Source organism: Stegostoma tigrinum, chromosome 7 (genome assembly GCF_030684315.1).
Source record: "Stegostoma tigrinum isolate sSteTig4 chromosome 7, sSteTig4.hap1, whole genome shotgun sequence".
Taxonomy (NCBI): domain Eukaryota; kingdom Metazoa; phylum Chordata; class Chondrichthyes; order Orectolobiformes; family Stegostomatidae; genus Stegostoma; species Stegostoma tigrinum.
This window is the reverse complement of record NC_081360.1, coordinates 75,895,101-75,921,822: the sequence shown is the minus strand read 5'-3', so window position 1 is coordinate 75,921,822 and position 26,722 is coordinate 75,895,101. Positions and strand designations below refer to the sequence as shown.

Here is a 26,722-nt window from a genome sequence, read left to right as displayed (position 1 = left end):
TTTAAAAAAGACCAAAGATCAAGGAGGATCAAGGAATGCAAACATGGTCGTGAGAAATACTAAGAAAGAGTTTCAAAAATAATTTTGAGAAATAAAGAAGATCCGATACTAAGGTACATCTATTCAAATCCAGATGTTGAGAAAATGGTCCTTATTACAGTATAAGGGGAGGTATTAATTTTGTTGTCTCAATAGAAAGAAACCAGTATTGAAGTTGAAATAGAGATTGGTGGACTTGCTGCTGTACTATTTCAAATAGGCTGTGAGCTTTGTGATATATAAACATAACTGAATCAGAATAGTGCCTCTTCAGTCCATGCAGATCGGGTCACAATAAAGTACATAATACACCATTTCAAGTTTTAAGGCACACATGAAAACGTGCTGCAAACTCTATTAAGCAAAATCTAATGAAACAGCTGAAAAGGCCCAGAAGGTTGTGTTAAAATATAGGATTTTTTTGTGACTGAGAGAGTCAGGAAAGCTTCCCCGACTCCACATTTGTATCAAAACATCCTCCCAAGACCCACTGTCTCAGCTCTTCCATTTTGGACCAATTTTCCAAGTGGCAGCTTTGATCTCTGAGCTGCCCCAGCATTGCTACTTGATCTCTTAAGGTGCCACTGACCAGTCCACAATTTAATTAGATTAGATTCCCTACAGTGTGGAAGCAGGCCCTTCGGCCCAACAAGTCCACACCGCCCCTCGGAGCATCCCACCCAGACCCATCCCCCGATAACCCACACACCCCTAAACACTACGGACAATTTAGCAATTTAGCCAATCCACCTAGCCTGCACATCTTTGGACTGTGGGAAGAAACCGGAGCACCCGGAGAAAACCAACACAGACACGGGGAGAATGTGCAAACTCCGCGCAGACAGTTGCCCGAGGCTGGAATCCAACCCGGGTCCCAGGCGCTGTGAGGCTGCAGTGCTAACCTCTGAGCGACCGTTTTTAATGAAATCTAGCCATTGACAGCAACCCACAATCGTAAAAAGAAAGATCCATTTTAATGCCTCAAAATCACAGCTATCACACCAATCCCTGTAAATATATATAATTGCAAGTCAAAGATGTGCTAAACATTCTGTGAAGTAATAATGTTCCAACTAGAGGTGGACGAGATGGCCTAGTGGTATTATCGCTGGACTGTTAATTCCAAAGCCAAGGTAATGTTCTGGGGTCCCACATTCAAATCCCAGCATGACAGATAGGAGAATTTGAATTGAATGAAAACATCTTGAATTAAGAGTCTTACGGCCATAAATCAATTGCTGATTGTCAGAGAGAACTCCATCTGGACCTCACTGCGAAGGGATGCCTAACCTGAAGAAGTTACCCTCCTCCCTCCGGACCAATCTCAGGGAATCTCTCTCCCACTGCAACTCTCTTGTAATCTCTTCAGCCTTGAAACTGCTCGACCATGTCCTGAAGCAAACCAGGTACCACAGTCACATCACCTTCCTCAGCACCTGCCTACAGAACCGGATCATCCCCATTGGACTACAGTCTACATTCAAGTCTTCCCAATTTGGCTCCAACAGTGACCACCTCTACACCCAGAAAATTCAGACCCTTCAGAAGGGTTTCTCCCTGTGAGTCCTGAAACAGACACTTGCAGCCATGCGCCAGCATCTCCAGGCACTGCAATCCAACCTGCCCCAGCTCAGAGCCTCCCTCTCCCAGACCTGAAAAGGACCCCTGCTGTTTTTTGTCCTCCGCAGGATCCACAGACTGAACACCCAGTTCTACACAGCTTTACTGGACACCAAAAATCGTAAGTACAACAAACTCACTGGCCCCTGCCACCCACAAGAGGAATCCTGCACCTCCCAAATCCCGAGCCTGTCCCTGCCCCTCCCCCACCATGCACCCGCCGCCATTGACCACGAGGACACGGCTGGAGACCCCCACCGATGACGTCACATCCGCCACCGTCGGGCACACCACTTCCGGGACCGTGGACGCGACCGCTGCTGCAGTCACCGCCTCCACTTCCAGTTACAATACCACACACACCACCCTCACCGCTGCTGCTGCCGCCCACTCCGCTTCTCCCACCGCCGACAGAAATCCGCCCACAGCCAACGCCGACGGAAACCCGCCCACGGCCGACAAACTTCATCGCTCCACCCACGACCTCCACAGCCAGCAACCCCAGAGGAGACAGCCACACTGAGCCCTGCCACATCTTCACCATCCTCCCCAGACCTTCCACTGACTGAGGACGAACGGTCAGTCCTAAGCAAGGGGCTCACCTTTGTCCCCCTACAACCACACATCAACGAATACCAGTCACGTTTGGACATAGAGCAGTTTTTCCACCGCCTTCGCCTCCACACTTACTTCTTCAACCGAGAACCTAACCCTCCCTCCACTGACCCCTTCACCCGCTTCTAACACAAGTTCTCCTCCTGGACACCATCCCCAGGCCTCCTACCCTCCCTCGACCTCTTCATCTCCAACTGCCGTCGAGACATTAACCGCCTCAACCTCTCCACCCCTCTCACCGACTCCAACCTCTCCCCGCAGAATGGGCAACCCTCCGCTCCCTCTGCACCAACCCCAACCTCACCATCAAACCTGCAGACAAGGGTGGCGCAGTGGTAGTATGGCGCACTGACCTCTACATCGCTGAGGCCAAACGCCAACTCTCCAACACCTCCTCCTACCACCCCCTTGATCATGACCCCACCCCCAAGCACCAAACCATCATCTCCAACACCATTCATGACCTCATCACTTCAGGGGACCTCCCACCCACAGCCTCCAACCTTATTATTCCCCAACCCCGCACGGCCCGTTTCTATCTCCTTCCCAAAATCCACAAACCTGCCTGCCCTGGTTGACCCATTGTCACAGCCTGTTCCTGCGCACCGAACTCATCTCCACCTACCTGGACTCCATTTTCTCCCCTTTGGTGCAGGAACTCCCTACCTATGTCCGTGACACCACCCACGCCCTCCAACTCCTCCAGAACTTCCAATTCCCTGGCCCCCCAACACCTCATTTTCACCATGGACGTCCAGTCCCTATACACCTGTATTCCGCATGCAGATGGCCTCAAGGCCCTCCGCTTTTTCCTATCCCGTAGGCCCGACCAGTCCCCCTACACCGACACCTTCATCCGCCTAGCCGAACTCGTCCTCACCCCCAACAACTTCTCTTTCGATTCCTCCACTTCCTACAGACAAAGGGGGTGGCCATGGGCCCCAGCTATGCCTGTCTCTTTGTAGGTTACGTGGAACAGTCCCTCTTGCGCACCTACATAGGCCCCAAACCCCACCTCTTACTCTGTTACATTGATGACTGTATTGTCGCCGCCTCCTGCTCCCCAGAGGAGCTCGAACAGTTCATCCACTTCACCAACACCTTCCACCCCAACCTCAAGTTCACCTGGGCCATCTCCAACACATCCCTCACCTTCCTGGACCTCTCAGTCTCCATCTCAGGCAACCAGCTTGTAACTGATGTCCATTTCAAGCCCACCGACTCCCACAGCTACCTCGAATACACCTCCTCCCACCCACCCTCCTGCAAAAATTGCATCCCCTATTCCCAATTGCTTCGCCTCCACCGCATCTGCTCTCAGGATGAGGCATTATACTCCCGCACATCCCAGAGGTCCAAGTTCTTCAAGGACCGCAATGTTCCCCCCACAATGGTCGAGAACGCCCTTGACCGCGTCTCCTGCATTTCCCGTAACACATCCCTCACACCCCACCCCCACCACAACCGCCCAAAGAGGATCCCCCTCATTCTTACACACCACCCCACCAACCTCCGGATACAACGCATCATCCTCCGACACTTCCGCCATTTACAATCCGACCCCACCACCCAAGACATTTTTCCATCCCCTCCCCTGTCTGCTTTCTGGAGAGGCCACTCTCTCCATGACTCCCTTGTTCGCTCCACACTGCCCTCCAACCCCACCATACCCGGCACCTTCCCCTGCAACCGCAGGAAGTGCTACACTTGACCCCACACCTCCTCCCTCACCCCCATCCCAAGCCCCAAGATGACTTTCCACATTAAGCAGAGGTTCACCTGCATATCTTCCAATGTGGCATACTGTATCCATTGCACCCGGTGTGGCTACCTCTACGTTGGGGAAACCAAGCGGAGGCTTGGGGACGGCTTTGCAGAACACCTCCGCTCGGTTCACAATAAACAACTGCACCTCCCAGTCGCGAACTATTTTAACAACCCCCCCCCCAATTCTTTAGATGACATATCCATCATGGGCCTCCTGCAGTGCCACAATGATGCCACCCGAAGGTTGCAGGAACAGCAACTCATATTCCGCTTGGGAACCCTGCAGCCCAATGGTATCAATGTGGACTTCACCAGCTTCAAAATCTCCCCTTCCCCCACCGCATCCCAAAACCAGCCCAGTTCGTCCCCTCTCCCCACTGCATCCCAAACCCAGCCCAGCCTGTCTCTGCCTCCCTAACCTGCTCTTCCTCTCACCCATCCCTTCCTCCCACCCCAAGCCGCACCTCCATTTCCTACCTACTAACCTCATCCCACCTCCTTGACCTGTCCGTCTTCCCTGGACTGACCTATCCCCTCCCTACCTCCCCACCTATACTCTCCTCTCCACCTATCTTCTTTTCTCTCCATCTTCGGTCCGCTTCCCCCTCTCTCCCTATTTATTCCAGAACCCTCACCCCATCCCCCTCTCTGATGAAGGGTCGAGGCCCAAAACGTCAGCTTTTGTGCTCCTGAGATGGTGCTTGGCATGCTGTGTTCATCCAGCTTCACACTTTATTATCTTGGAGTCTCCAGCATCTGCAGTTCCCATTATCTCCATCTGGTTCACTCATGTCTTTCAGGGAAGAAAACTGCCATTCTTACCTGGTTTGGCCTACATGTGACTCCAGACCTACAGCAGTGTTGACTCTTAACTGTCCTCTGGGCAATTAGGGATGGGCAGTAAATACTGACCTAGCCAGCAGGGCCATCATCTTGTGAATGAATAGAAAAGAAACTGTAGTACTTGACTTAAATTTCTGCTGAACCAATGAGCCTTCCCGAGTGAGATAGTAAAAACTGCCGATGCTGGAGAATCTGAGATAACAAGGTGTAGAGCTGGATGAACACAGCAGGCCAAGCAGCATCAGAGGACGAGGAAGGCAGACATTTCAGGTCAGGACCCTTCTTCAGAAATGGGTGAGGGGAAGGAGCCTCTGAAATAAATAAGGTGGGGCGGTGCTAGCAGGTAGGTAGTGTTGGGATTGGTCAGTCAGGTGGGAGGAGCAGACAGGTGGAAGAGAAGACAGACAGGTCAAGGAGGCGGGGATGAGGGTTGCTGATCTAGAGATGAGGTCAGGAGTGGGGAAGCTAGTAAAGGTGAGTAGTTATACGGAGTGGTTAACTTGAAATGTATGATTTAAAATGTGTTCAATTAAAAAAAATGAGATGACATGTCTAAACAGGGTTGCCTCATCTTCAGGAGAGTCAATTATATCAGACCCACTTAGATTAGATATTTATTATTTAAAAATGCCAGCACTCAACTATTCCAACTTCTTTTCTACTTGAAGCAAAAACGCACAACATTATGAACTCCCATTTATCAAACGCGTGAAAATAAGCTGTTCACTGAAGAATGTATTCCAAGAAACAAGTCAAAAGATGAATGACAGTTTACTGGATACAATATTAACGGTTCTCAAATAATCTCCCTTGTGAGCGTTAATGCCTTGGCCTAGTTCATTACACAAACATCTGCAAATATCTGTATTTTGACATGAATCAATTTATTTCAATGCAATAGAGTACGTTCACAATCACCCAGCACCAAATTCCAACAATGTAGTTGCAGGCTGGATTCCCAAAATGCAACTCCATATGTATCTTCCACCTGCAATATATATCAAATTCCAAAACTTTGGTTTTTTTTGTAAACTTTAATCTGAGTATCGGTCAGAATGTTCTGTGTTATAAAATTCTTAAATTTATTTTTCACGTCATAATTGGAAATACTAGAAAAGCAATCAAGAAAACTGTTTATTCTTTGATACTACCAGCAGCCATTTAGACATTTATTTTAGAATTTTTCCAATGTGAATAGTTAATCATATGATTATTGCTTTATACCATGAATATTACAGGGATTGCTTCTGCATTTAAATAATCTGCCAGTTCCGTAAGTATTGCCTATACGGTTCCATTTTCACTTATTTGAATAATCTCTAATTACGATGATTTTTGCATATAAATCACTTTGAAGATTAAGTTTAATTTTCGGAAGGAACTAACCATAAGAACTGGCTTAACAAGCAGATTATTCAATCATTTCTGAGAGGTTGCAATATGCTGGGCGACATTTCTTTTGTACAACCGGCGTCAAATGTCTCTTATGAATTGCTGCAGCAAATTCAGGTTTTCCAAACAGTTATGTGGCAACTTACTGAAAAGGTGATCAGATAACAACAAAGTGAAGGGAACTATATTTGGGACTCGAGTGAACAATGCAGTGCAACTTCTGTGTATTTTCTTAAACAACCAGATTGAAGGACTGAGAAGTCAGCCAGGCAAAGATTGAGAATAAAGTATAAATTAACTGGGCAATTCCGTGTCACATTAGATATGGAGGAAGAGAAGGAGAAACAGATGGGATTAAGGGTTGGAAGAAGAAAGGAACAGCAAAAAACTAAATAACAAATGTTATTTTTATAATGCTATGTAATTAATAGCCAAAGGAATTTAACCGCACATTTTGAATGGCTAATTTTTGATGCTAGAGATACCACTAATTAACACTTGGCACATTGTTAGAGTGCTAGCATTTAAAGTGACAAGTTCATTTCTCCGGCACAAATATAGTAAGTTAGTGAAATTCAGTGTATTTCAATGATGAGGCACTCAGCAAGATCTCATTCTCGTGAAGCTGTTGGGGGATACTATAATTTAGACAGCAGTTTTCAGATATTCACATTTAATTGTGGATGGCCTTCACATGAACTTCCAAACCGTTTGGATATACATAATGGTACATATCCTTCGTATTTAGCCTGTTCAGCTCCTGACAGAAAAAACACAGATCAAAGAATGACATAAAGGAGGCCATTTGAATGAAATTACTTTTGTAGGTGTAATCTTGGTAGCCAACAACAGGAAACATGTATATTTAGTGTGTGTGTGTGTTATATATTTATAAGGCTTGTACCTGGCAGGGTAGAACTCTTCTGCCATTTGATAAAGTGCAACATAAAATGTTATTGCATAGGATAGGAATTCACAGAATTGAGGACAATGTATTAGCCTCAGTTATGAGTTGATTACCACACCGAAGACAGAGAAACGAGACTATTCGGTCATTTTTAAGGTTGAAAAGACATAACCAGTGGAGTGCCATAAGGCCTCAATTATTTAGTATCTATATTTATGACTTGCGGAGGAGGGGCCAGAGTGTGACATATCCACATTTGCTGATAATACGAAAATAGATGTGAGGGCATGTTGTGATGTACTTTGGTAGGAAAAATGAAAAGGCATGCTATGATGTAATTTATTTAAATTTCGTTTCTCGGTGGTAGTTATTGTCTGGAATTCTCTACCCCCTAGAGATATGGAGGCTAAATCACAAAATATTTAAAGAGGAGGGAGATAGATTTTTGAAGTTTTAGGAATTTAAGGGCTACAGTGATCTGGCATGAAAGAAGAGTTGAGGTCTGGCGCAGATCGTCCGTGATCCTTTTGAATGATGAGGCAAGCATAAGAGGCTGAATGGCCTACTCCCTATGTTCCAAATCTTCAGTAAATACAAACATCCTCAGATACATGGCTGTTTCATAACCAAAGCATTTCTTAATGCAAACACTTACTTCATTGGGCATGAACCTCTCCATGTTGATCAGCTCATGCAATGTCTCAGTCACATGCAGTGTAGCACTTTGTGGTGTTAAACTCTAACAGTATCTGAGGTGAAGCCTGACAAGGCCAACAAGTCTGTCAAGTAAGCCAGCCATGCTAGCTGACACCAGAAAACAAGATTAGTACAGGCCAGCAGGGCTGAACTCGAAAGAACATGTTTTTTGTGGTTGTGAGCTTGTCCCATGTAAGTGTTTGGAAGAGCTATTGGATGGCAAAAGTTCAGTGACTTGATGGTGCATAAGCTGCTGAGTTTTGTAGCTCCTTTTATATTTTATGTAGGAAACCTGGAAGGTGGGAGAGACCGTACCACTGTGGTGCCAGCAATGTAATCTCATTCAGGGCAACAAAGTGACATACGTTCAGTGGAATGACACATCTGATGGAGATACCTGACATCCAATCCATGTGACAGTTTTCTGCATTAGCAGCCTTATAATGCTATCTCACACTCATAGGAGCATGGGCATTGATTCGACAGTGATGTAGCGCTTGGCAAGGTGCAACAGATCATTCACACTCTTGTGGAATTAGAGCCAGATTCTCTTGAGCTGCCCATGGGTGCTAACCTGTTAAACTGTTGTCAGTCCAGGTGGACATTTTTGACTTTCTTAGAGAAATAAACTTCCTTTTTCAAGAATAACCTTCTTGGGTGGCATCACAAAAGCTACTACTTGTTGCCTTGCCTCTGACATCTCCAGGGATGGGTGGAAGTGATGAGTAGAGATTAAGTGATGATCTTGGGTGCTGTTTTTTCATATATATTCCATTGGGGGTTGTGGGCTTACTTTCCCCATCTTCGCTCTCTATTACAACTCATTTATTATCCAACACGAGGACTAATTAGGAAGCGCCATGACAGAAAGAGTGTCAGCATTGGGGAAAAAATAGCACACAAGTACAAAATAAACATCTAACAGTGAAATTGCAAAGGGCGAGTTCTTCATTCAAACAAACATGTCACTTATTTGGTCAACCATATTTTAACAGACATTTCTATTAAGAATAATACTTCATGTTCATAATCATCTCCCTCCAGTACCGAAAATAATTTTAAGTCAATAAATGTTGCCAAGCAATAAGCAGGTGTAGCTATCCATCAATCCATCCCCCATTGTGAAATTTGGAAAATCAGTTGTGCACAATAAATCCTCTAATGGTTTTATAAAGCCAGGTATATTCAAATATATTACATTCTTTTAGAGCTGCACATATTTTTGGTCTCCTTAATTAAGAAAGGATGTAAGTGCATTAAAAGCAGTTCAGAGAAGGTTCACTCGATTTAATACCAAGGAAGGGGCTATGCTATCTTAAGGAAAGGTTGGCCTGGATGTGCCTGTGTGCATTGCAGTTTAGAAGATTGAAAGATGACCTTACAGAAATGTATAAAATCCTGAGAGGACTTAACTGGGTAGGTGCTGTAAGGATATTTCCCCCTGTGGGAGAAACTAGAACCAGAACACAGATACAGAAACCAGAACATGGCTTAAAAATAAGGAGGCTCCCTGAAGACAGTGCTGAAGAGAATTTTTGTCCTGAGGCTTGCAGGTCTTTGGAATGCTTGTTCCCATCGAGTTTGTATGTCTAATATGTAAAATGCTTGATTTAGGGTTTGCTTTACCCAAATTAGAGCTGGTTTATAGTGCTGAGGTTCTGCATGTGAAATGAATGATTGATGCAGTCCTTGTTAAATGTTTCCATTTGCAAATGCCGTTAATATTGTTAAAATGTTCCAAGTGCTTCAGAAAAGTGTTATCAAACAAGATTTGACACTGAACCATTTAAAAAGATATTAGCTGAGATGTTCATAAGTAAAATCAAAGAGATTGATTTTTGAGAAGCACCTGAAAAGAAGAGAGTGAGCAAAAGAGATTTAGGGAGGATTTTCAGATCCTGCCAACTGAAAGTAGACCCACCTCAGATCAATTAAAACTGAGAATACTCGAGGTCAGATTTGATAATGTAAAGCGATCATAGGATTATATGACTGGAGAACATTTCAGAGGTAGCAAGGGGTGAGGCCATTGCTGGATCAGGAGCTAGTGTAGGTCAAAAAGCATGGAACAATGGTGAACATGCAGTGATACATTTTAAGATATAGGCAGCAGAGTATTAGACAAGTTAGTGAAAATATTTTATATATATGACTGTCTAAATGAAAATGTTAGGAATTCTGGCTAGAAATAGTGGAAGTTAATCTGAGGAAAATTACTTGGAACATAGAGCATGGAAAGAAGCCTTTCAGCCCGAGCAGTCCATGCTAGCATCCATACTCCTTTCAAACTTTCTCCCAGCATGTACTCTTGTTGTACTGGGAGAAATTTCAAAATTCGCAGATGATTCAAGACGTAGAATAATTCTGAACTGTGAGGTGTATGATGCAGAACTTCAACAGGGTTTAGGTTGGTGGAATGGACGGACAAGCTGCAATGAAATAAAATGCAGGAAAGTGTGAATGCTTCATTTTATTAAATGAGTACACAAATGCTGATAGTGCAGCATTTGCACTAGATCCCAAATTATCCTCAAACGGAGTGGCTTGCTGGGCCATTTCAGGAGGCAGTTAAAAGTCAACCACACTTCTGTGTGTCTGGAGCTGCACGTAGACCAGAATGGATAAGACTGGCTGAATTCCACCTCCGAAGTGACATTAATGAACGAGATGGGTTTTTACAATAATCAGTAGTAGTTTCATTAGCGGGAATGCAGAAAAGATTCACAAACAATAGTTCGGAGAATTAGCAACTCCAGAGTTACGTAGATAGATTGAGAAGTTGATGGCTGAAAGGTATTCAGAGTCATGAGGATGGAATAGATAAAATAAAAACTGTTCCCGTAGAAGGATAAAGAACAAAGGGGCATAATTTTAAGATAGTTGGCAAAAGAAGTGATGGAGTTGTGAACAAAGACTTTTCATGTGGTGAGTGGTTCACATCTAGAATGCATTGCTTACGTGTGTCCTGGAAATCAATTTTAAAGAACAAAGAAAATTACAGTACAGGAACAGGCCCTTTGGCCCTCCAAGCCTGCGCCAATCGAGATCCTCTGTCAAACCTGTCATCTATTTTCCAAGGGTCTGTGTCCATTTGCTCCCTGCCCAACCAAGCACCTGTCCAGATATACCTCAGTAGACACTAATGTGTCTGCATGTACCACCTCTGCTGGCAACGCGTTCCAGGCACCCACCACCCTCTGCGTAAAGAACTTTCCACGCATATCTCCCTCAAACTGTCCTCCTCTCACGTTGAACTCATGACCCCTAGTAATTGAGTCCCCCACTCTGGGAAAAAGCTTCTTGCTCTCCACCCTGCCTATACCCCCCATGATTTTGTAGACCTCAATCAGGTCCTCCCTCAATCTCCGTCTTTCTAATGAAAATAATCCTAATCTACTCAACGTCTCTTCATAGCTAGCACCCTCCATACCAGGCAACATCCTGGTGAACCTCCTCTGCACCCTCTCCAAAGCGTCCACATCCTTTTGGTAATGTGGCGACCAGAACTGTACACAGTACTCTAAATGTAGCCAAACCAAAGTCTAATGCAACTGTAACATGACCTGCCAACTCTTGTAATCAATACCCCGTCCAATGAAACATGCCGTATGCCTTCTTGACCACCCTATTGACTTGCATTGCCACCTTCGAGGAACAATGGACCTGAACACCTAGATCTCTCTGTTCATCAATTTTCCCTAGGACTTTTCCATTTACTGTATAGTTCGCCATTGAATTAGATTTTCTAAAATGCATCACCTCGCATTTGCCCGGATTGAACTCCCATCTGCCACTTATCTGCCCAACTCTCCAGTCTATCTATATTCTGCTGTAATCTCTGACAGTCCCCTTCACTATCTGCTACTCCACCAATCTTAGTGTCATCAGCAAACTTGCTGATCAGACCACCTACACCTTCCTCCAGATCAGTTACATATATCACAAACAACAGCGGTCCCAGCACAGATCCCTGTGGAACACCACTGGTCACAGGTCTCCAATTTGAGAAACTCCCTTCTTCTACTACTCTCTGTCTCCTGTTGCCTAGCCAGTTTTTTATCCATCTAGCTAGCACACCCTGGACCCCATGTGACTTCACTTTCTCCATCAGCCTGCCATGGGGAACCTTATCAAGCACCTTACTGAAGTCCATGTATATGACATCTACAGCCTTTCCCTCATCAATCAACTTTGTCACGTCCTCAAAGAATTCTGTTAAGTTGGTAAGACATGACCTTCCCTGCACAAAACCATGTTGCCTATCACTGACAAGCCCATTTTCTTCCAAATGGGAATAGATCCTATCCCACAGTATCTTCTCCAGTAGCTTCCCAACCACTGGTGTCTGGCTCACCGGTCAATAATTACCTGGATTATCCTTGCTGCCCTTCTTAAACAAGGGGATGACATTAGCAAGTCTCCAGTCCACCGGGACCTCACCCTTGTCTAAGGATGCTGCAAAGATATCTGTTAAGGCCCGGCTATTTCCTCTCTCACTTCCCTCAATAACCTGGGATAGATCCCATCCAGACCAGGGGACTTGTCCACCTTAATGTCTTTTAGGATACCTGACACTTCCACCTTCCTTCTGTCAACTTGACCTAGAGTAAGCAAACATTTATCCCTAACCTCAACATCTGTCACATCCCTCTCCTTGGTGAATACCGATGCAAAGTACTTGTTAAGAATGTCACCCATTTTCTCTGACTCAGCACATAACTTTCCTTCTTTGTCCTTAAGTAGGCCAATCCTTTCTCTAGTTACCCTCTTGCTCTTTATATATGAATAAAAGGCTTTGGGATTTTCCTTAACCATGTTTGCCAGCAATATCTCATGTCCTCTCTTAGCTCTCCTAATCCCTCGTTTCAGATTTGCTCTACATTCCCCATTTTCTTCCAAAGCTTCGTCTGTCTTCAGTTGCCTAGACCTCATGTATGCTTCCTTTTTCCTCTTGGCTAGTCTCACAATTTCACCTGTCATCCATGGCTCCCTAACCTTGCCTTTTCTATTCCTCATTTTCACAGGAACATGTCTCTCCTGCATGCTAATCAACCTCTCCTTAAAAGCCTCCCACATATCAAATGTGGATTTACCTTCAAACAGTTTCTCCCAATCTACATTCCCGAGACCCTGCCGAATCTTGGTATAGTTGGCCTTCCCCCAGTTTAGAACTCTTCCTTCAGGACCACTCCCATGTTTGTCCATGAGTATTGTAAAACTTATAGAATTGTGGTCGCTATTTCCAAAGTAGTTCCGTACTGTAATTTCAACCACCTGGCCAGGTTCATTCCCCAACACCAGGTTCAGTATAGTCCCTTCCTGAGTTGGCCTACATACATACTGCTCTGGAAAACCCTCCTGGACACACCTTACAAATTCTGCTCCATCTTGACCCCTAACACTGAGTGAATCCCAGTCAATGTTGGGAAAATTAAAATCTCCCATCACCGCCACCCTGTTTCTCCTACACCTTTTCATTATCTGTTTACATATTTGCACCTCTATCTCACGCTCGCTGTTGGGAGGCCTGTAGTACAGCCCCAACATTGTTACTGCATCCTTCCTATTTTTGAGTTCTACCCATACTGCCTTACTGCTTGAGTCCTCCATGGGGCCCTCCTTCAGTGCGGCTGTGATATCGTCTTTGACCATTACTGCAACTCCTCCACCCCTTTTACCTCCCTCTCTATCCCGCCTGAAGCATCGATATCCTGGGACAACTAGTTGCCAATCATGCCCTTCTCTCAACCAAGTCTCAGTTTCATCATGGCATTCACAGGGAGTTGAATCATTTTCTGAAAAAGATGGTTACAGGGAGGAGTTTCAGGAGTGATGTGACAACTAGCACAGAGATGACAGATCAAATAGCCTCCTGCACAATAACAGTTCGGTGATTTTGTTTTGTAAATTGATCATATTCCTCTATTCCGTTCCCCTTGAAACACTTCACATATACGGTATTAACATTGACTACTTCCTATGGTAGTGGGTATCATATACTCACCACACTTTGGGTCAGAAATGTTCTTCCAATTTTTGCCGACTATTCTGTATTGATCAACTCTAAACTCTGCTGCTCCCCACAAGTGGAAATATTCTGTGTCCACTCGATCAAACACTTTGTAATTCTAAAGACCTCTATTAAACCACCCCTGACCCTTTTACTAGAGAAAAGGGACTTAGCCTGTCTATCCTTTCCCAGATATAAACCCACACATTCCTCATGTTGTCTTCAAATCTTCTGTGCACCCTCTTTTGTGCCATTTTATTATTTTATACATGGTAGCCTGTTCAATCCAAGTTCCGCATAAATTCTTTGTATATCACTTCTGTCTTTCTCAAAATGCAGCCTTCTGCTTCATAGGCTTTTTGAAAGTCCTGCTAAACTGTGGCATAACCTTTCATGAGATAACAAGGTGTAGAGTTGGATAAACACAGCAGGCCAAGCAGCATCAGAGGAGCCGGAAAGCTGACGTTTTGGGCATAGACCCTCGCACAACTTTTCATGATTGATGTATTTGTGTTCTGAGATCCTTTATCTTTGCATTTCATTAGCCATCCACTTCCAAAGTTATTATTATAAATTTCTTCATTATAGGGCACTTTATGAAAGGCCATGAACTGCTGCTCAGTAAAATAATGGTTAGTCAGGGCTTCGGGAGACAGTGCAGAAAGGAAAATCCACAAAAGATATTAATCAAATGGCCTTGCTCAAATCAGAAACTAGTCATTCATATTACATGAATTTAATGGTAGCCAGTTATGGTACCTATTCACCGATTTTGGAAGACAACACGGATATTTGAAGTTATCCCAAAACCAGTCCAGCTCGTCCCCTTCCACCACTGCATCCCAAAACCAGCCCAGCCTGTCTCTGCTTCCCTAACCTGTTCTTCCTCTCATCCATCCGTTCCTCCCACCCCAAGCCGCACCTCCATTTCCTACCTACTAACCTCATCCCGCCTCCTTGACCTGTCGGTCTTCCCTGGACTGACCGATCCCCACCCTACCTCCTCACCTATACTCTCTCCACCTATCTTCTTTTCTCTCCATCTTCGGTCCACCTCCCCCTCTCTCCCTATTTATTCCAGTTCCCTCTCCTCATCCCCCTCTCTGATGAAGGGTCTAGGCCGGAAATGTCAGCTTTTGTGCTCCTGAGATGCTGCTTGGCCTGCTGTGTTCATCCAGCTCCATACTTTGTTATCACGGATATTTGAAGCTGGGTCATATGCTGCAATTTACCAATCTGACTCACCATAAATGCAGCATTCCCATCGACCCATTGATTACATTATTATTAAACTCATATAACCTTGTTGAGTTTTCCTAATGATAAATACAAATATAATCAAATTAAGGATGGTGCATTATTTTGGATGGTACAACAGAATGCTGCATTAATTTACATGGCATATTTATTGTATACACTTTTGAAAGGTAACACTTGTTTTCAGAGATAGTAAGGTGTAAAGCTGGATGAACACAGCATCAGAGGAGCAGGAAGGCTGACATTTCAGATCTGGACCCTTCTTCAGAAATGGGGGAGCGGAAGGGGATTGTGAAATAAATAGAGAGGCTGGGAGGCGGATAGAAGATGGATGAAGGAGCAGATAGGTGGCGAGGAGATGGACGGATCAAGGAGGTGGGAATGGAGCCAGTAAAGGTGAGTGTAGGTGAGGTTGCTCAGTCCAGGGAAGATGGTCGAGGAGGCCAGGATGAGGCTGGTGGGTAGGAGGTGGGGGTGGAGGTTGAGGTGGGAGGAATGGAAAGGTGAGAGAAAGGACAGACAGGTTAGGGAGGCAGGGACGAGCTTGTCTTGTTTTGGGATGCACTTGGGGGCGGGAGATTTTGAAGTCCACGTTGATACCATTGGGCTGAGGGGTTCCCAAGCAAAATATGAGTTGCTGTTCCTGCAACCTTCAGGTGGCATCATTGTGGCACTCGAGGAGGCTCAGGATGGACGTGTCATCGAAGGAATGGGAGGGGGAGTTGAAGTGGTTCACGACTGGGAGGTGCAGTCGTTTGTCACAAACCGAGCATAGGTGTTCCACAATGTGGTCTCCAAGCCTCCGCTTGGTTTCACCATGTAGAGGAGACCACATCAGGAACAGCAGATACCATATACCACATTTGCATATGTGCAGGTGAACATCTGTTCGATGGCAGGTTTTCTTGGGCCCTGGGATGGGGTGAGGGGGAAGGTGTAGGGGCAGGTCTAGTACTTCCTGCAGTTACAGGGCAAAGTGCCAGTGTGGTGGAGCTGTTGGGGTGTATGGAGTGGACAAGGGAGTCACGGAGAGAGTGGTACCTCCAGAAGGCAGATAAGAGTGGGGAGGGAAAATGTCTTTGGTAGTGGGGTCAGATTGCAGATGGTGGAAGTGTCGGAGGATGATGTGTTGGATCCGGAGGTTGGTGAGATCGTACGTGAGGGGGATTCTGCTTGGTTGTTATTGTGGGGAGGGGGTGTGAGGGATGAGTTGCGGGGAAATGCATTCAAGGGCATTTTCGACCACTATGGGGGGGCAAGTTACGGTCCTTAAAAAACGTGTTCATCTGGGATGTCCGGGAGTGGAATGCCTCATCTCGGGAGCAGATGCGGTGGAGGCGAAGGAATTGGGAATAGGGGATGGCATTTTTGCAGGAAGGTAGGTGAGAGGAGGTGTATTCTAGGTAGCTGTGGGAGTCGGTAGGCTTTAAATTGATATCAGTTTCCAGGTGGTTGCCAAAGATGGAAACAGAGGTGTCCAGGAAGGAGAGAGAGGTATCAGAGATAATCCAGCTGAACTTAAGGTTGGGGTGGAAGGTGTTAGTGAAGTGGATGAACTGTTCGAGCTCCTAGTGGGAGCACAAGGTAGCACAGATACAGTCATCGATATAACGGAGGAAGAGGTGAGAGTAGAGCCAGTATACCTTTGGAAGACGGTATCCTACAAAGCGGCAGATGTAGCTTGGGCCCATACAGCCACCCACTTTGTCTGTAGGAAGTGGGAGGAATTGAAGAAGTTGTTGAGGATGAGGACGAGTTTGGACAAGCAGATGAGGGTGTCAGTGGAGGGGTACTGGTGGGGCCTGCAGGACAGGAAGAAGTGGAGGGCCTTTAGGCTATCTGCATGGGGAATCCAAGAGTATAGGGACTGGACGTCCATGGTAAAGATGAAGTGTTGGGGCCTAGGGAATCGGAAGTCGTGGAGGACGTGGGTGCTGTCACGTACGTAGGTGGGGAGTTCCTGGACCAAGGGGGAGAAGATGGAGTCGATATAGGTAGAGATAAGTTTGGTAGGGCAGGAGCAGGCGGAGATAATGGGTGGTTCAGGGCAGTCAGGCTTGCGGCTTTTGGGAAAGGCATAGAAATGGACGGTGCAGGGTTGGGGAATGATTAAGTTGGAGGCTGTGAGTGGGAGGTTACCTGAAGTTATGAGGTTGTGGATGGTCTGGGAGTTGATATTTTGGTGTTTGGGGGTGGAGTCATGATCAAGGGAGCGGTAGTAGGAGGTGTCAGAGAGTTGGCTTCTGGCCTCGACGATGTGGAGGTCAGTGTACCATACCACAACCACGCCACCCTCGTCCGCGGGTTTTACAGTGAGGTTGGGGTTGGAGTGGAGGGCTGCACGTTCTGTGGGGAGAGGTTGAAGTGGGTGAGAGAGGGTGAAGCGATTGATATTTTGACAGCAATTGGAGATGAAGAGGTCGAGGGAGGTTAGGAGACCTTGGGGTGGTGTCCAGGAGGAGGGGGTGTGTTGGAAGTCGGAGAAGGGGTCAGTAGAGGGTGGGTTAGGCTCACGGTTAAAGCAGTAAGCGTGGAGGTGGAGGCGGAGGCGGCGGAAAAACTTCAACGTCCATGCGTGACCGGTATTCGTTGATGTTTGGGTGGAGGAGGACAAAGGTGAGCCCTTTACTGAGGACTGACCATTCTTCCTCAGAGAGAGGGGATGTGGGGAGATGGTTCTGATCTGTGTTGTAAAATTGAAAGCATATGGTTAAGAAACAATCCCTTTTCCACATGTGTAATTGTAAAATTGTTACTAATAACCTGCTCGTGTAAAGCAGCTGCATTTGAATTTCATAAATCTAGCTCTTGGTTGGTTTCATACACTTCATAACAAATTCTGGTTCATAATGCTTCTTAGACTTTGACACCTAATTTTACAAAATTCCTCAAAATTTTTCTAAAAGCTACATCATGAATCTTAGCCATAAGAAGTTCATAGTTTGCCCCATATATTGTGGAAAGGAAAAAGTTATTCCTATTTGAAGCTAATAAAATGTGAGGCTGGATGAACACAGCAGGCCAAGCAGCATCTCAGGAGCACAAAAGCTGACGTTTCGGGCCTAGACCCTTCATCAGAGAGTTTTGTGCTCCTGAGATGCTGCTTGGCCTGCTGTGTTCATCCAGCCTCACATTTTATTATCTTGGAATTCTCCAGCATCTGCAGTTCCCATTATCTCTGATCCTATTTGAAGCTGTTCTGTTTTTAGAGTTGAATAACAAATTTAATCTCCAACTATATATTCGGAAACTTGTTTTGAGACATACAGTTTGTAAAACTGCAGGTTGTTCACAGCTTTTAGTCTACTTTATTTTGGATTGATTTCTTTGTTGAAATGATACAAAGGGTTGATGGAGGTTATATGCTTACGAACTTCTGACGTACATGATAACATATAATGGACTTTTTTTGAAAAAAAATGAGTGTGTGATACTAAAAAGGTTTGTGATGGTTTAGGAATGCAAGAGATACGAGGCAGAGGCAGTGCATTGGAGTGAATGGATTTTTCTTCTGACTGGAGAGAATTATACTGTTAAGTCCCCAGTTGTCAGCATTGAGAACAATATTTCCAATTGCATTCACTATTGTCGAATTTAAAGTATTTTGAAAGATGGTCACTGTGCATCCACTATCTCTGCAGCCATCTCTTAACATCCCAGAGAGAAGGGCATTGGTCCTGGGGATTTGTCAACATTAATTTCTCCAAACTTTTTTTGAAGACGTTAATATTTTTCAATTCGTTGTTCTCAGTCAACCCCAGGATCTTAATTATTTCAAGAAGACATCTTGAGTCTTTTTCACTGAATACAGGCAAGAGCCTTTTTCCTAGGATGGTGACAGCGAGCACGAGGGGGCTTAGCTTTAAATTGAGGGGTGAAAGATATAGGACAGATGTCAGAGGTAGTTTCTTTACTCAGAGAGTAGTAAGGGAATGGAACGCTTTGCCTGCAATGGTAGTAGATTCGCCAACTTTAAGTCGTCATTGGACAAGCATATGGACGTCCGTGGAATAGTGTAAGTTAGATGGGCTTCAGATTGGTATGACAGATCGGCACAACATCGAGGGCTGAAGGGCCTGTACTGTGCTGTAATGTTCTATGCTCTATGCTCTAAAGTACTTATTTAGCTTTTTTGCTATTGCATATTTTCTATTATCAATTGTCCTGTCTCTGTCTGTAATGGATCCATATTTGTCTTCCCTAAGCTTTTTCCTATTAACATACTTACAAAAGCTTTTGCAATCTTTATATGTTTCTTGCTATTTTGCATTAATTTTCTACTGTTTCTTACCTTCATAAATTTCTTGGTCCTCTTTCAGTGAATTTTAAAATTCTCCTAATTCCAAAGTTTACGATCTTTTTGACAATTATTGGCCGTCTCCTTTGATTTAATACTATTTTTAGCTTCTCCTTGTTTGCCTTGGCTCCCTTGTTTTTCCAGTTGGGTCTTATTGCCTTCAAGGAATATACATATTTTTTCCAAACAAGCATTGAGCCTTTAAATACTAGCCATTGCCTATCACACCTTTTAACGTATGTTTGCCCAATTCACTGGAGCTAATATCTTCCTCATATTTTCATAATTGATTTTATTTCAATTTAACCTTGCTTTCAGATTCAAGTACGTGCTTTTCAAACTCAACCGAATGTTTCACCAAGCCCCCATGGTCATTATTCCCTAAAGGTGTTTTCACAATAAGATTTTAATGACCCCTTTCTAATTGCATAATACTAGATCTGAAATTACCTGTATCCTAATTGGTTCCTCAATAAATTGTGACAGAAAACTATCTCAAGCACGTCCCAGGAATTCTTCGTTCACCACATTGGTGCTCATTGATATACACATATATCGGGTAAATCTAAAGTTATCAATGATTACTCCATTCCTGTTGCCATACCTACCTCTACTGTCTTGACTTGTACCATATCTAATGTTAGTGCTACTATTTGGTGGCCTATAAACCAGTGTTAGCAATGTTTGCTACCCCTTGCTTGTTATTTAGCTCCACCCAAACAAATTCTACATTGTTTTTTTCACATTGGAGATCCCCAGTCATTAATGCACTGATCACCCCTTATTATAAGCATTACATCACCTTTATTTTGCCAATCCTGCTTGAATGTCAAATATCTTTCAATATTCAGTTCCCAGTTTTAGGCACCTGCAATCTCTGTAATGGTAATTAAATTATACTCCTTTACCATTAATGCGATCAATTCATCTGTGTTGCTGTGAATGCTGCATGCAATCAGACAGAGCTTTTAATTTTGATTTATTCTTTTATCTACCTTCACACTGTTCTATAGTTTGGCCTTCATTGACTGTATGATTTGTTTCTGCTGTTTTCCACATCCATTTACTGTTGTTTTAATTCTCATAATGAGTCTTATTTTTATTCTATCTGAATTCCTACATGGGCTCCCAGTCTCCTGACCGGCTATAGAGCAAAACCTTCCCAACATCATAAACATATTGAATTTGCACTGTCAAATCTCCTGTAAGTTGTCCTCCTTGTATAGATCCTCCCTGCCCTAAAAGTGGTCTCAATACCCATAAAATCTAAAACCTTGCCCTTCCTGCACCACATTTCCAACCATGTGTTTCTTTGCCCACATATTTCTGCACCCTCTGTGTGGCACTGGGAGCAGTCCTGAGATTTTTTCCTTAGCTCCTTTAATTCTACAATCAAGAATTTATTCTTCTTTCTACCTAATGTCTTTGGTTCCAGTGTGTGCCACAAATTCTGACTCTTCACCTTAAACCAAAACCTGCTGTGTGACCTCCTTGATGCTGGCAGCAGGGAGACAATGTACCATCTTGGAGTGATGGCTACAGCCACAGAAGTGCCTGTATGTTTTCCTAACTATTGAATCACCAATCATTTTTGTCCCTCACTAGTGTCCAAGTAGAAAACCAGCTAGTGAATCAAGCTCAGGAACTCCTGCAGTTATCTGCCTGATCTTCCCATACAGTTTAGCAGTCGCCCATCCTGTCTTTTCCTGCCTGGCCTTATTCTGTTGTGTCACCACTTCGGTAAATGTTCATGTGTTTCTCAGATTTGTGGATGCACAACAGTGATTCCAGCCACCACTCATGTTCCAAAACCCAGAGCTCATATCTTTGCATCTGCAGACATTTCCCACACATGCAATTGTCCTGGCTACGTGAAGGGTCTATGACTCACCACATGGCAAAGAACAGACATTCAATCTAACTGATCTTTTCTGCTATGCCTTAAGCTTATTTTTAGACTATTTAATTTAAACTATGGATGAGAAAGCAGAAAAAGATCTCTTGCCAGTCAGCTCCAATGAATCTACTTAGAACATAGAACATTAAAGCACAGTACAGGCCTTTCGGCCCACAGTGTTGTGCCAACTATTATCCTACTAAAATCAAACTACCCTGCATACCTACATTTTACTGTCCTCCATGTGCCTACCCACTTGCTTAAAAGTCTCGTATCTGACTCCATGACCACTGCCAGCAGTGCATTCCGCATGCCCACCACCCTCTGTGTGAAGAACCTACCTCTGACATTTCCCTTCTACCTTCCTCCAACCACCTTAAAGTTACGCCCCCTAGTAATAGTCATTTCCACCCTGAGAAAATGCCTCTGACTGTCCATTCTATCTATACCTCTCATCATCTTGTACACCTCTATCAAATTACCTCTCATTTTTCTTCACTCCAATGAATAAAGTCCTAGCTCCCTCAACCTTTCCACATAAGACTTGCCCTTCAGTCCAAGCAGCATTCTGGTAAATCTCCCCTGCACCCTTTCTGAAGCTTCCACATCCTTCCTATAATGAGGTGACCAGAACTGAACACAATATTCTAAGTGTGTTGGCTGTTGGTTTGTTCACCGAGCTTGGCAAATGAATTGCAAATGTTTCATCTCCATTCGAGAAGACATCATCAGTGCGTCAGTGGGTGATTCCTCTGGTGCTCGCATTTATATAGGTTGCCTAAGAGTAGTTAATGTTCTCGATTTTGATTGGTAGATATTTTAGTAGTTAATGTTCTCGATTTTGATTGGTAGATATTTTTGGTAATCTAAATCAAGTTTGTGTTATGGTTTGTCAACTCGCCATTTGATTGGCTGTTTGGAGATTGTTTGAATCGTTTCTGCGTGCCTTGGGTTCGTGGCATTTGGTCTCTTGCGCAGTTCCCCCGAGTTTGTTGTTCCCTTGTCCGTAACGATTGGTAGGCTGGATCAATTTCGATGTGCTTGTTTATTGCTTCTTCGGATGAGTACCATGCCTCGATAAATTCCCGTTCTTGTTTGGTATTTCCTTGTGCCAGTACCTTCACATTGTTCCAGTCGAACTGGTGTCTCTCTTGGTCCTCATGGACGGATACCAGCGACATTGGGTCGTGCCTTCGGGCGGTGAGCTGGTGTTCATGGATTCTCGTAGACAGCTTTCTTCCAGTTTGACCGACGTAATGCTTGGAGCATTTGTTGCATTGAATTTGGTAGATCACGTTGCTTCTTTTCATCACATCCAGTTTCCCTTTGGGTTTTGATAGTCTGCTCCTGAGTGTATTCATGGGTCGGTAGGCGATGGTTACTCCATGTTATCGAAATAGTCTTGCTGTCATCTCAGAAATATTCGTGATATATGGGAGGACGATTCTCCTGTTTTCATGTTGTCTTGGGGGAATTGTCACTGTGCAAATTCTCAGTGTCCTCCGGATGAAGTTTCTTGGATAGCCATTTTTTGTGAAGACTTCATATAATCGTTTCTCCTCTTTCAATTTGGCTTCTGTGGTATTGCAGTATGTGTTGATTCACTTGAATAGCGTCTGGATACAGCATTGCTTGTGGCAGTTTGGGTGGTTGCTGTGGTAGCTCAAAAGTTGATCTGTGTGAGTTTCCTTCCTGTAGACTTCGGTTTGGAGTTGTCCGTTCGGTATTCGGATGACGAGAACATCCAAAAATGCCAATTTGTTATCAGTCTTGGTTTCCATTGTAAAATTGATGTCGTGAAAGACGTTGTTCAGTAGTTCGTTTGTTCTGACCAATTCGCCTTTCTTGATGATGGTGAATGTGTCGTCCATGTAGCGAACCCATGTTTTGGGGGTGAGTTCCGGTAGAATGATCTGTTCCAGTTTTTGCATTGTGACTTCTGCGATGAATCCCGAGATGGGAGATCCCATGGGTGCTCCCCACAGTTGCTGGTAATGCTCTCCGTTGAACTCAAAGTTGTTAGGCTGAGATCAAGGAGTTCGCAGATATCTTCCTTGCTGAGTGGTCCATGCGTGGCCCCATGCTGTCCAACAGGTCGGCGACTGTGGCTTTGGCAGAGTTGAGGTCCACTAATGTAAACAGGGAGGTTACATCGAATGACACCATTATCTCATCTTCCTTGATTTGTACGCTTCTCAGCTTTTTTAAGAATTGCTGCGCATTACTAATTGAGTACGGGGATCCATTGATAAGATGTTTCATCCGTTTCCATAGTTCCTTTGATAAATTGTAGGTTGGTGTTTTTGGAAGTGAGACAATTGGTCGTAGAGGTACTGTTTCCATATGTACCTTTGGGAATCCGTAGAATCTAGCAACTTCCAAATCGCGTGCACTCATCCTCCAGTGTTCTTCTTTGGTGATTTTGTTTAGTTCCTTGAGTTTCTTCAGGGTTTTGTTAATTTTGTTTGCATGTTTTGTGGTTTGATCGGTTTCTAGTCAGCGATAGGTATTTGTGTCGTTTAGTAGTTCTCTTGCTTTATCGATGTATTCTGCTTTGTCCATGATGACTGTGATACGTCCTTTGTCAGCTGGTAGAATAACGATGTTTTGATCCGCTTTGAGGTTGTTTAGCACCTTCCGTTCTTCTACAGAGAAGTGTGGTCTAACCAGAGTTTTATAGAGCTGCACCATAATCTCTCGGCTCTTAAACTCAATTCCCCTGCCAATGAAAGCCAACACACCATACGCCTTCTTTACTTCTGTTTAGGATTGCCTATCTTGGGTTACTCTTCTTGCCTGATCCCGGAGGTAATGCTGACTACCTGTATCACTGCCTCTACTCGCCTGCTCCTTGAAAGGAGCCTATATGTAGGCCTGTTGCAGGGTCCTTATTACATCTGCTTCTCTAGGTATCACAGACTGCCTGCCACAGGGTCCCTCTTTTGCCTGGCCCTCTTGCAAGTGGAGACATACAGCTTGAGCAGCTGACTGCCTCCAGTCTCCATGTTTGATTACCAGCTCAGAAACAATATGTTCCAGTAAACCTCACTTGAGGCAACAGTCAAAAGTATCTGCAACATCTCGGCTCAGAATAGCAACAGGCTTCCTGTTTCTGAGAGCTGGAACTACCTTCCTTTGCCTGAAGCAAGGTGATTCTAAGCCTGGTACATACCCTTGCTGAGCCCTGAAGACAGGCAGCTGCTGTTATTTATCAGACCACTTACGAGTAGTTCCTATTTCTTGTTGTGTATCAAAGCCTCACATTCACAATTGCTCCAGGCTACATGCTTGGGAACCTGTTTGTTCTAAGTTTCATGTTTCCAGTGAGCCTGGACAATGAGCAGGTATGACTGATCAAAATAGAGTACTTCAAATAGAGCAGATACGTACAGAGAAATTTCTGCATGTTGCGATTAATCATCTGTCTTTGCTCACACTATCATCCATTTTTGATTTTATAACTGAAATCAACACTTTTTAATGCAGTTGTTTGTGGGTTTTATGAGTTGACTACTGATGCATTTCCATGAAGTGAATTGTTCTGATTTCTGAACCAAACTTTTGTTTTTATTTTCTTTTTAGCCCTAACCTCTGTCCCACAGAACACAATTACTTGTGCAAATAAACCCTGCTTCCCAGGAGTACAGTGCTTTGATCGGAAACCACCTTCTGTTGGTTTTGCTTGTGGACGCTGCCCTGTAGGATTCTTTGGCACTGGGCGAACGTGTATGAAGATCCCGCGGCATGGTGAGTTACAGTTCAGCACTGGAGACCTGTGGATACACAACAGGAGAAGGCACAGCATTATACAATGGGTACAGTGCAGGAATACACCACTTGACTCATTGGGACCATGCTGATTATCCAAGAGAAACTCAACTAGTCCACTCATCTGCCCTTTTCCCAAAACCTTAAATTCTTGCTCTTCAATTCCCTTTTGATAGGATTGATTGAATCTGCCTCCACGACAGTCCCAGGCAGTGCATTCCGGATCCTAACCAAGTGCTGCGTAAAATTTATAATGTTAGTTCTTTGACCATTCACCTCAAAACAATGTCCTCTGGTTCTCAAATCTTCGGCCAGTAGGAACAGTTGCTGTAAGCCACTCATGATTTTGAACATCTCTACCATCATTCCTGTCAACCTTCTCTAAGTAAGGAAAACAAACATGGTTGCTCTATCATACCTGCAGAACTAAAGCCCCTCACCCCGGATCCATTTCCAAAAATCTTTTCTGAAAGCTTTCTTGCTCTTTGAGAGCAAGTGTATGTGACAATATGTTACAGTATTCATAATCATTTCAGTTGTCTGTGTGTAATAACTGAAGAATTAGCCACCTTAATCTGAGCTAGTGTGCTGTTAAAAACAAGCTCTTCTAATATTTTCATCTTTAAATAAAACACAAAAAAAGTTTCATCAAAGAATTTGAATACATATTGAATGGGCCAAACCTTACACCCCACAGTTAAATATATTTTCCATGTGAAATTGTGAATTAAAGAAAAGTACCATTAGATATCTAAACAGCATAATACATTTGCCAAAAATTAAATGGCCATGTGTTGTTTCCTTATGGCTCAGTAAATGTTACATTTTACTTCATCTCGACTCAAATCTATGTTCTTCCGCTTGTCACTGATTCAAGAATTAATCCTGAATTTCTGAGAAAGGACCTTGACCCGAAACATCAGTTTTCCTGCTCCTCTGATGCTGCTTGGCCTGCTGTGTTCATCCAACTGTACACCTTGTTCTCTCAGATTCTCCAGCATTGGCAGTTCCTACTATCTCTGTAACAAGAATTAATCCTGTTCTTTTTGGATGGCTAGTCTGTCACTATTCACTGTCAATTTATATTTCATACACCCTTTAATCTGAATGTTGAAATCATTCCCTATTTTGAGAGATCTTGGTGTGAAGTTGAAAAAGACAATATACCACCCACCATCTTTTCGAGGATACTAAATGTCTGATTTGTTGGTGACACCTAAATCCTGAGAACGACCAAAGCAAAATTGTTATTCAGGCAAGATTGAATAGTCAACAAATCTGTCAGATCTGACAAATACCCCTGAAGACACGTTGACCACTTAGCTGTTACCTTCTGCTACAATAGTAAAACATGCATGAAATACAAATGTAATTCAAATAGTTGCACAGAATCTTTTCATGGCCTGATAAGCATGGATTTCTAAAGTCACGGTGCAGGTAAGGTTTTGAGTACTAACAGCTTTATAAACCAGGGACGTTGTATCAAAATGCCACAGTTACAAATCTATGTAAACTTCGCACTCAGCGGACCCATTAAAACCAACTTCCAGGATAAATTGTTCACAGATGTTTCCCATCTGTGTTTTGAATCCACTTACTATAGTACTATGAGGT

General features: G+C 44.0%; 1 protein-coding gene and 1 long non-coding RNA gene across 6 annotated transcripts in view; one reads left to right on the top strand and one right to left on the bottom strand.

Moving 5' to 3' along the window:
- LOC125454026 (von Willebrand factor D and EGF domain-containing protein-like) overlaps positions 1–26,722 on the top strand; it is a 304,266-nt gene that overhangs the window by 230,449 nt on the left and 47,095 nt on the right. For all 5 annotated transcript variants that reach the window (XM_059647440.1, XM_059647438.1, XM_059647437.1 and 2 more), the window contains one exon: positions 24,923–25,087. In XM_059647440.1, the coding sequence (XP_059503423.1) occupies positions 24,923–25,087 (165 nt within the window). The remainder of the gene's footprint in view (positions 1–24,922; positions 25,088–26,722) is intronic.
- Positions 24,930–26,722, bottom strand: part of LOC132209825 (uncharacterized) — an 86,783-nt gene continuing 84,990 nt past the window's right edge. Inside the window, exon 5 of the long non-coding RNA XR_009445959.1 lies at positions 24,930–25,113. This is a non-coding gene — a long non-coding RNA (uncharacterized LOC132209825). The remainder of the gene's footprint in view (positions 25,114–26,722) is intronic.